Consider the following 11815-nt stretch of genomic DNA (forward strand, 5'->3'; position numbering starts at 1 on the left):
GAACTGTTAATTTTAGTTCGTTTTTTCAAAAGTGAAGTGGAAACAACATAAACGTGTTTAATGATTATTGTAAAGGGCAGAGCACCCGGGACATCAGTATCACACGCTATCAAATGTTTCGATCCACTAGGTGTCACTGCACCTGTTCTATGTTGTCATTTATAATACTCCATAACCACAGCCAGAGCACAAGCCTGTTACCTTCATGGCAGCCTTTAACAGAACGCATGCCAAGCGTCCCTGGCTGAGGGCTGAAAGACTAATCACATAAATAACCTCCCACCATGACATTAAAAGACAGAATCTGTGCTCACCACAAAACTGAACTAAATCCGTAGCCAACGAAGGATTCAGATTTGTCCAAACAACAGAATCACCGAGCCGTTGAATAAACTTACAAAGTGCCATCTGAACCTAGAAAAAGACTTTTTGTGGGACTTGCTCCCGTTAGGCCAGAACCTTGTGACACAGGGACGGGAGGATGCAATGCGGCCTTTATCTGGGGACGGGAGTGGAGATGGTCTTAACAACCGGCGGAGAGGAACGATGACAAAAGACAGACATTTTGGCATCAGTATAATGGAGGAAACACCCACGGAGACAAAAAAAGGCAGAGGGGCAGAGACAAGGCGAACGCAGGAGTGCGGTCAGGCATTGGGGCCAGCATTGTTTACCGGGAGCCAAGGAAAACAAAAGTAGGCTGATATGATGAACAGTCATTCACAGTGCTTGCCCTGCCTCAGGGCAGTCTTTAACGCAAATATTTATTTAGAAAGTCAGACACCAATAAAGATATCTGAAATTTGCTGGTTAAAAAAAAATCTGATTCAAATGCTTTACAGACAGGGTAATTAAAAAAAAAAAACAAGTAAATAAAAATTCATCCTGCCACATCCCTGCCAGTCAAATGAATAGCATGAAGACTCGAAAACTATTAATCGACCTGCGTTATCAGTGTAATGTGTCAGAGGTGAGGGGACATACACTGATTCCTTCAAAAGGTCTCCTCCAACAGACTGGAGAATAAATAAGTAAACCTGTCAAAAGTGACTAGTGAAAGGAATCCTTTCCTTTTTTTAAGGCTCAATAAAACAAAACAATGTGTCAAGGAAAAAAGCACGACACATTTGAATACATAGTTGGTAACTGTAGTGGTACCAAATTAGCTGTTCGGTCTTTCAGCTGCAACAACATGCAGGTGCTGTGTCATGTAGCTATATTACAGCTGATTGGCCTATACTACCACCAATCACTCCTGTTTTCACAAAAGAATATAAATAAAAACAAAAACAGAAAAAGTTTCTTTTAATTTTTTTTTTAATTCTGCTTGTAAAATTCAGCAGAAATGATCATTTTATGTAATGTATTCATTGGTATTATACTTTAATAGCAGGAAAAGTCATTATTGGCTGTCATTAGGGTAAATACAAAATTAAGTGATACCTGCATCTTCCTGACTTCATCTTCAAACACAATACTGTAAAGAATAAAGATTTTTCATCTTCTTAACTACCAACATAAATAGTTTAAATCATCTCTTCAGAGTTTAGGATCCTAAAAAACCTTGACTTTGCCACGGGAGAAGATGGCTGGTATCGAAGATATCAGTCCTGAGGTCTTCTTCAATTTTGAGCAACCTGGGGTCAAAGCACATGGATAGACTGACGTAGTCCTGGACTGAAGGTCAAGAAGGGCATACTGACCTCTAAGCCTCTTTGACAAGTGCTGCAGAGACCAGTGACCCAAAATGGCCAGGTCAAGAGGGCCCTGTTCTCACAGCTTAAGACATCCACCCCAGGAACACCACAGTTACACTACTCAACTCACTGATGTGCTACTAAACACTCATAATGAATGCTTGAAGAGCCATGGCCTTTGCCTCCGCCTTTGTGGAGACATGGTAATCTCCACAAGTGAAGGAAGCCAAGGGAGCAAGAAGACAATAGAGAATAGTTTCTCCTTCTAGAAAGTACTGTTTCCCCCATTCTCCGGACACAGCCAAGAGCCACTGCAAACGCAGACAAGCACCAGAGGAGACACCCAGAAAGTGTTCCACGCCACTGCACCCTGACCGACCTCTTCTGATCCACCTTCAATGACGGATACCCCGAAACAAATCTACTACTTGATCTACTCTGATGATTTTCTGACGATGCAGTGTGGGATTAGTCAGTATTAATTACACATTTAGCCACAGTTTTTGATTCATGGTAATTTCATTTACATCCATGTCATTGGTATATATTTTGGTCTTCAGGTAACATTAGCTGAAGACCTGAAGGTGCAAAAGCTGTTTTTCTTTTCGAAGCATGCCGAAGCGCTGTAAATTCACACTGTTCCTCTTCTGCACGTACTTTCTCCGAATTATGTTCAATTCACCCAGAAAGCATGTGAAGGAAATTCAATAAGCATTTAATTCCTAGCTTGCATTTTCACACTGTTCAAAAGATACGTCTTAGTTTGAGAGCACTGCAAGATACGTCTTAGTTTGAGAGCACTGCAAGATACGTCTTAGTTTGAGAGCACTGCAAGATACGTCTTAGTTTGAGAGCACTGCGCTGCTGCACAGCGTAAACTAGGACACGTACAATCAACATGGCAAAACAATAGTAGCCTTCTATTAATGCAAAATAGTCTATTGTACAAGAGTTGCAAAACATTTAACGTACGTAGGAAAATTATTTCTTCTCTCTGACAATAATGTTTGGCTGCAGCTATCACAAAGGACATGAGGTGACATCATTTAGTTTGCATGGATAATTATATTTTATTGCAATGAAAAAGTGTTTACTGACCGCTGAATACAATTCTGCTACGATTATTCGATTATTCGATTATTCTGCTCTGTTTCCATAACCTCCTTCACAAATTTTGCCCTAAAATTTCATTCAATATGTAGTATGCTACGCTACAATAGATTCATTGAAACTAGTCATATGGAGTATTCATTCATCTATAACCACTTCTCTATTACAGGATCGTGGTGCATATGCAGTAGGCATAGCTTAAAGAGGTTAGTGAGAACGTCAGCCCCAGGAAATGGTAAATGATGAGAATTGGATCCTCCCAACTGTTGACTCTCTGAATCATTCTATTAAACACAATGCTCTTTTTCCTCATGGCTGTCATGCGTTGTACAATTATCAAAAAGGTCTTCATCCATCTGTCTTCCAACTGCTCATCCAGTACAGCCTTCATATTATTTGTAATAAATGTAACTATGCTTTTTATTTTTACCAGAGAATTAGAAGCAAATATAAAAAGGGATGTGTAGAGGGAGATGTTCATGGAAATGATATGACTCGTTCTCCATGCTCCCTTGGAAACAGCGAGGGCCTCTTATAGCTCATTACTGTTGGCCTGAACCAAAAAGGCACAATGGAGAAGGTACTATAATGGACTTCCACTGCCTGGTCGCTTAGGATACCTTAGTAATAGCCTTGCTGTGGGACACAATTTAATTCAGTGAACTTTTTTTTTCCATAGTGCCTTCAAGGGACTTATTAAAAGAGCAAATTTTTCACAAAGACGGTTTGGGACCTCAATGTCATACAAACATGTATGTAAGACTATTATTATTGTTATTATTATTATTATTATTATTATTATTATTATTCACAACAAGATATTTTGCACAAAGCAGCAAGCTTTAATCCAAACCTACATTGAATGTGTTTGTTAGTGTTTATCTAAAGCCACTGTCGGCTTATTTCCATCTATTTCAACATGTTCATTTATGTAACCTGTTTTTACCATCACATATTCTAAGACTTTATTGTAACTAGAAAGCAAAAATATCTTCAGTAGAAGCCTCCATCATCAGTAGAATATGATCCGACGGAGCAGAAATGGCTTATTTGTTGTTACTTTGTAGGTATTATGAAGAAATTGCACTCACCTTCCCAGTGAACCGGAAAAAGGCCAGGAAAACACGAAGGGAATCTGGGCAGATGTGGGCTGGGCCCTGTAACCCAGATCACTGTCTGAGCTCTGTTATGTCATTTGCCAGCTGTGACTGGGAGCTCTGTCACAGTGGAATGTAATTGGCGTGGTTTTAACGTGGACAAAGGACTGAAATCCACCAGGGCTTTTCTCGGATGGCTGCTACTCTACCAAGTTGTGCCGGCGAGCCTGGCACTGGCGATTCGCTTAGAGCCAGCGACGTGACCCACGGTGTGGAAATAGAGCGCCGATCTCGGAGGAAAGGCACACTAGCCGCCTTCAAGGCAGACGTGAAGTCAGGAGGGGGACCGCTGAGCAGCTGCGTCAGACGCCGGGCTGGATAAACATCACAAACAAGCGCACACTGGGATATTAACCCTCTTCCAACTTTGAAGATGATGAGCCCCCCCCCCCACCCCCATACACCCCTTCAAAGGCTGAGCGAGTTTTCATCGCATGGCCTTGGCAAAAGACACTTCAGTGACCTGCGGGCCTCGCGCATGTGAGAGGGCGTCCTGAGTTGCCACCGTACACTGGCATTACCGCAAACCAGAATGAACAGCTCACCAGATCGGATTTCAGCATTATGTAACCGCTGATAGCGTTCGGAGGCTCTCTCACACACTCAGGAGAGACAAGAAGAGATTAGTCCTATTTATATTCAGCTATTGAGATTCTGTGGAGAGTCAGAGCTTGTCAGCAACGCCAGCACTAAAATTAACTCTAGGGTCTGGCGGCAAATATGCGAACGTCCACTCGCAGGAAGACGCACGCCATTTGCTCTTAGTGGTCCCGCAAGCTCACCTTGGAAACAATAAATAAGGTAAAAAAAAACCCTGCAAGTCTTCAAAGAGCAGGAGTGATGAGGAGCCACAAGAGCAGGCCTGCAAGAGCGAACACAAATCTATCCAAAAAGCAGCATCATAAAGCTGTACGGCTTCAGCTTCAGGGAGAGGCTGATAAGCTAGCGAATCGTATGAGACAGGTTTTCACATTGTATTCCTTGGCTTCTTTGTGTAGGGAAACAGGTGCCTCTGGAATAGCAGTATCTAGGCATCGAGAGAGTGGACAGTAAATAAAACTGCTTCCTGAAGGAACTGTGAAGCAGGGTTCAAAGAACAACCTGGACGCTCACAATGTGCCCACACAGCATGGGTGGAAAAGTGCAAGAGGTCAAGGGTCAAGAGGCCCGTTGTAACCAGTGTGACCTTGATCTGCGTACACAGAGGGATCTGCTGGTTTAAAGTAGCGATGGGAGCTGTACAACTTCGAAATCCACAGTGGGTGGGATTATCATTCCCTGTCAGTCATTCATAGGTTCAATTCCCCATTGGTTACTTCCCAGTGAATTAAACCAGGCAGTGATTGACAGCACACAGTAATCTGACTCCCTGTGAGTTTACTGTGAAACCTCATTGCTCCAGTTAGTACGTTAATATATGGCACCTACAATTAAAAAAACACAGAAAGCAGAAAAAACACACATAAACCTAAACCAAAAAACTTCAGTGAAAAAAGCTCTATATTTAGGCAAAAATGGAAAAAAAGATGAGTTCCGCACTGTTTGTTTACTTTTTCCATCACTTAATTCAGAGCTTTAGGGAATTTAAATAAAAATAAACATACTTATGAGATACTTTAGCTGTTAATAAAAAAGGGCTTTCTCAGGATTGCAGAATTTTAAAACTGACAGAGCTTGTATAAAATGACGATATGCACAAATTTGTAGGGCCATTTCTCTACTTTTGGCTTTTAGACGCATTTTTACCTTTTCTGTTATTTCTTACTAATTAAGTTCATAAAATGTACTGAGCCATTCAATGACACATGATGCGTAACTAAGGCCACATAACACAGAAACGCCATATGTTTGTCATACATCCATTCTTAAGGGGATTAATGATTTGGATAATCATCTGTAAATTGCACAAATCTAAGCCAATAGTTAGCGGGAAAAAACTACAACGAATAATTGCACCAAAAAAAGAAACATAACGTAAACAAATGGAACCACAAATCGCAATCTTTAATAAAAAAAATAGCTACAAACAAACTACGATATTGACAGAGATTGACAGAGATTACAGAGACGTCCACCTTTAGAAGGCTACTGAACGATATTGGCATTGTGACATCATTCGTGGAAATGGCCCCATATATCTACTGCTTTGTTTTAGCACACAGCCTCTGAAGTTCAATGAAGCATGTAGGTCAGGCCAATGCCATTCAGAATGCTCCAAAACGTCGATGTCTGCTCAGTGCAGCAAAGCCCACTGATGTGACAATAGGTAACTCGGCCATCCAGTGGCTTTTTACTGCGAACGAATCTCTGACACTGAAATCTTTGTTATTGTCTACCTGCTCCCTTCTATTACTAAGATCCTTAAAGATATAGGAGACTGTCCTCTCCACAAATAGGTCAACTAGGCTGCAATTTGTCTAAGACCAGAAAGCACACAGAGACCCGGGGACTAGCTTCTGAGATGTAGCAGAGGTGAAGTAAGATACGTTTAAGATTCATGCAAAGACAGATACACCTCATACATATTTAGTGGCCGATACGATTACATCAAGTGTGGTTCTGGAAGAGCCACAGGCTGCTGGGCAGAGGGGTTGAATGCCCCAGTTCAGCTTATTTAATATGTTAATGATGATGCCTATGTATTTATGAAGGTAACCATCAAGGATGCACTAGTAGCTACACTGAAGTGAACTATTATGTAGTCAGAAGTCTTTCCGTAGAAACACGAAGATACAGGAAACTCTGCCGGCAGATCAAGGGTCAACCTGTACCAGTTCTGTGAATGAAGTCTTCATCAAATAATGGATCTGGAAATGTACAGAGGAAGCCATAAGGAAATAAATCAATCAACCTTAAGCAGCTAAACGCCTCGTAGGAGTATCATTCGACAAAAACACGCCATATTAAGATGAAAGCATTTAATTAAAAACTAAACGAAAAAAGCCAACCCTTTGATTTCTTTGTGAAATTCAAAAATATAATAAATTATAAGCTGCGGAGAACTGTGTTTAATTCTAAGGGTATAGCGTAATAACACATCGTGCAATACTGGAGAGAGTGCTGAGGTGTATTGCTTGTTCAAACAGATAAACTTCTTCTCTTTAAGCACCTGTTTAGGCCTCCACAAAAGTGCAGTTAGATAGAATTGCTCCCCAGCCAAAATATGCTCTGTGAATACAGCTGTCGTTTCCTGAAAAGGGCCCAAAAAACAGATACACGTAACAAAGAGAAGAAACTGGAGACTTGAGAACGACACAATATCAGAGATTGGATAAGTACTACTGCAGAAACTAATTGGAATTGGTGTGTACAGAAAACCAATGAGTTTAGATAATTTCCACTTAATTTTTTGTGGGAACAAAAAGATTAAAAGAAATTTAACTCCAAATAACTAAAGGCATGTAAAGTCATCCGTCTTGAATTGTCTCAGAATATCAACAAGCGCACTGCCAACTGTGAACCACCAACTTTAATTTATGACTTTTTAAGATGCCTGAGCTGGAATATTTTTAAGGCACTACCACCAGTTACTCCACTTCTGTGTGTATGTATGTGTGTGTGTGTGTGTGTGTGTGTGTGTGTGTGTGTGTGTGTGTGTGTGTAGGTTTGTGATTTTTAGTGGGCGGGACTGCAGTACATGAAAGCTGATACAAGCCCTGGAGCAGACTGGCCCTTGCAAAGGAGTCAGAAAAGCGGAGTTTGTACTCCAGGAATAAAAGAATGCTTCACTTCCAAGTGTAACCTCACCATTCTGATATGGTCGACCCAGTGAACCAAACGTGACTGTATCTCAGACGCGGCTCGTCCAGATTTCTGGGAGGCGGAAGCAGCCTGACTTAAGAAGGAGTACGTTTGTGAAAACGACACCGATTCGTCCATAGCCGCGAAAGTCCAAGTAACGCGCAGAGATTCGAAACAGGACAGTGCAAGTCCCCAGCTAAGACACTGCACTGAACACAGTGATCTTCCTGCGAGCATCTGTTGTGCTTGGAGGGCCAAGGACGGCCCTGACCTTCATTTGCACCAGAAATATCAGTTTTTAAACTTTTCTTCTTCTGAACGGCCACTTGGGAACTTGTTCTGCTGGCATCATTAAAGGCGTAAAGTGAAGAACCAAACTACAGCAGATCTACAACAAAATTATGTGACTAGAAAAGCATAAGGATAAAATGATTTACAGTTAAGGCAGGTAATAAATTATTTCATTACCTAAACTAATACATTATTCAGTTGCTTTAGATTTATATAAATAATTTACAAACATTTTTTATCATTCATACCACTGGAGGTGTCATAACACTAACATGAACGTACTTTGGACTGCATCTCCCTGCAATAAATCCAATTCCTTACCCACTCTGTCAAATGAACTGTTATGTTTTAAATGTATTATTTTCAAAATAATTAGTAATATACAAATAATGATCTTGAATTTTTGCATATATAAGTGGTATAAAATTACGTAAACACTAAACTCCCAAACAACAAAGTAATTAATATTTTATTAATATTCAATAATTAATATGTTGGTGCTGTCTCGAGATCTCGTTTTAAGATAGCTGTCCGATCAGACATTTTCACTTGAAACTCACGTTACAGAGGAGGATTTGCCAGGATCCCTTTTTGTACAGTGGGGCTTTCAGACTGAACATTGTTGACTTCACATGACTTCACCAGCATAGAATTTTCCTACCTTTATGGTCCCTGGCAAGTTTTACATTTACTTAAAAAAAAAACCTTTCTGTAATAGCACTCGTTTATTCGTTAGGGTTATTTGCTTTGCTACTGAGTAAAAAAAAACAACCACCTTAAAAATAGAACACATTTCGACTCGTTTAAAAATTATTTTTGGGCTTCAAATTGGTTGTGGAATTATTTTCATATATATATATATATATATATATACATACACACACACACACAATGGAGTGTTAATGCTCAACCTCAATGCTTTTGTAATATCCAGGAATCTTGACATCTGAATATTTCAGGGTTAGGCTTATCATACATTTCCAGTAGTATTAATATACTGTAAATGGTACTTCTGAATTTTAACACTGCAAGTTTTCTTTTTTTTCCAGGAATGCAACTAGTAAGTATGGAAGTAAGACCTGCATGAAACGTGATATTCCATAAGCAAGGGCAGGAGATACAATGGGACTAAGACAGACAATAAGATTATGTAAGACAGACTGACATTTACACAACTGAAATGTCTCTTTTTACATTTAATGCTTTATTTCAGCCAGGATGAAATTGTACTAGATTATTCTACAGATCATTATATTGGCTATTCTGTCAGTGTTAGCCATTAGTTACCTTGCGCTGCTAAGAATACAATGCATTATTTCTGTCACATTAAGAATATCCCAGTTTTTTTACACAATATTAATCATTTCTGTTGTAATTCTCTGCATTGCATGAGTTGCATTACCTCAATGCATAATAAGATAGAAATGCCACAATGCAGTATCGACAATATTTGCCATGCCAGTGCATATATGGGTAACAGCTCAATTTTTCCATAATCAAGTGCTTAAAGGGTTCCGATAATTGATTCACTCCATGTTACCTAGATAGTCTGTGGATTTATAACAAAACTTAAACCATATGTATACACATACTTACACAAGGATTTACTATATTTCTAAGCAGTGGTTATACAAATGAAAGGGCACAGATTTGTATGGCAGTCTGCAATGAGCCCAGTTCCTTTTTGTTATAAACAAAGCAACCACACACACACACACAAACGCACACACACACGCACACCAGTTATTCTATAAACTATTTCACACTAAAGTCTTCACATCTTATTTAACATTTAGGAGGTTATGAAATGATATGGTTGCTCTCTTAGCATGTTTATTGTATAGCGACGGACCCGTGAATGATACAGACACGTGTTTAGGCTGTAATAAGACGGCGTATATACATCAGAAAAGTTAAAGATACTTTGGTTCTTAATGTAGGCCTATATCAAAATACACAGAAAAAACGCACAACTGTTAAGTAATTATTTTAATTAAAACGTTTATCTTTGTTTACTTATTACATCATTGCACACTGTTGCTTTCTGAAATGCACTTTATAGTATATTAAACATTAAGACTTCAAAAACCCATCGGTGTTCATAACCACGCACAATTTTAAACACCTTATAATCGTTAGACGTGTAATGAACGACGTCGGGAATAACAATCGGCATTTTTGAAAGCCTTTTATCCGATGCACATGATCTTGCACCCGAGAGGAAGCCAAAAGGACCGCTATGTGCTCGAACTTCCACAGCCCGTCCGCAAGCAGCGGCGCGGATGCTGCACTTCGGCTTTCCGGCGCGGAGAGGCGCTTGACTGACGGAAATAGGTCAGTGGAACTCATGACATAGAGCAATATCGAAAAGCGTTATCCATATTTACCAGTGCTCTCTATATTACTTGGATGTCCCCAAACATGATATACTTTAAATATAGTATGGTTTTTGCACAAATCCAGATTTGGTGATGTAACCAAATTGACTGAGTAGTTCCGCCTACTTTTAACATATAATGCATGCATATTCTATGGTGTCTTTCATATATAAAACGAAACGATTCTTTTTAAAAGTCCTTCAACATGTCCTGCAATAAACTGCGCTTCACCATTCGCTATTACATTCGAATCTCAGGATCATTAATTCCAGGTTGCGCAATGTATTGCGAAGTCGCACGGCGAAACGATAAAAGCCGTCAGGAAGCGCACGGTGCGTTAAAGATGTTATTTCCTCTCTCGGATTCTGACTTTATCGCAATAAATGTATTGATAGATACTGATAAATAAATAGGTCTAGATACTTCATAAATAAATACAAGATGTCTAATACTATATAACTGGGATAGCTGCAGGCTTTTGGCTATAGTGGAATCAGAATTTTTTAAAGCCGTAAGCGTATTAAATGTCAATTTGAAAAATACACGAAATACAAAATACGATCAACATGACGAATTTCGTGGCGTAGGGATTAAATGAGCTGTCAGAAACAGTTGCAATCCTACCTCGCATGGTGGTGGCGACTCGCTTCTGAATGCAGTCATGAAGATACGAACATAAACATTTAAAACAGGATCCTTAGTAAAAGTTTAGTTTTGTAAGCACCTAGGAGTCAGGAGTTTTTTTTTATTGTAAAAAAGGCATTCCAGAGGGCGACGAGCGGAGTTAATGTTTGATAATAACGATCAACAGTACTAAAAAGAGAGCATGCGGGTTTTCACATGACATCTGTGTCCGCAGATCCAAGTGAGGTTTTCACTGTTTCCAGGAGCGAAAAGAGAGCGCCTGAGAGGCTTATAGGAGACCGGATTGGACTGACACTTCCCGCTCCTCCTACTTTCTGGAGTCTCCAATCGTTAAGTTTTACTTACCTGGCACTCGCAGTCTGGTCTGAATGTGGCAAAGCGTTGTTAGATACATTGTTTGCGTTAGAAAAGTCAATATAACATATTCTTCCGCTGCATCATGGTTTTTCAGTATTTTACTCAAAGTTTCAAGAAATTTACAGATTGAAATCGGAATTAAGCAGTTAAATTTAATTAAGGAAGCATCTTCTCGGACCCGAACCCAAGATCGCTTGTCTATCCGTGTAAGAAACGAACCTCTGAACTACTTGTTGCCCTGATTTTTTGTTTAACGTGCGACGGATATATTTATTGCGTGTTGTTGGTTTCTTGGTCAGCGTACGGGAATCAAATTTTAAAAAATAATAAATAAATTAGTTTAAATCCTTTAAAAATTCACTAGGCTATATAATGAAGGACGTGCTGAAAATCTGTTCATCTGGTTTTGTATATTATGTGTGTGGAGTGGTGAAAAACA

The 11815-nt window shown here is 39.6% G+C and overlaps 1 protein-coding gene across 1 annotated transcript in view; it reads right to left on the bottom strand.

Annotated features, from left to right (window-relative positions):
• rorb (RAR-related orphan receptor B) overlaps positions 1 to 11251 on the bottom strand; it is a 36148-nt gene extending 24897 nt beyond the window's left edge. Inside the window, exon 1 of the mRNA XM_048983252.1 lies at positions 10999 to 11251. Within this exon, the coding sequence (XP_048839209.1) occupies positions 10999 to 11005 (7 nt within the window). The 5' untranslated portion in view covers positions 11006 to 11251. The remainder of the gene's footprint in view (positions 1 to 10998) is intronic.
• Positions 11252 to 11815: the final 564 nt, after the last annotated feature.

The sequence above is a fragment of the Brienomyrus brachyistius genome, chromosome 2, assembly GCF_023856365.1.
Source record: "Brienomyrus brachyistius isolate T26 chromosome 2, BBRACH_0.4, whole genome shotgun sequence".
Lineage (NCBI taxonomy): Eukaryota > Metazoa > Chordata > Actinopteri > Osteoglossiformes > Mormyridae > Brienomyrus > Brienomyrus brachyistius.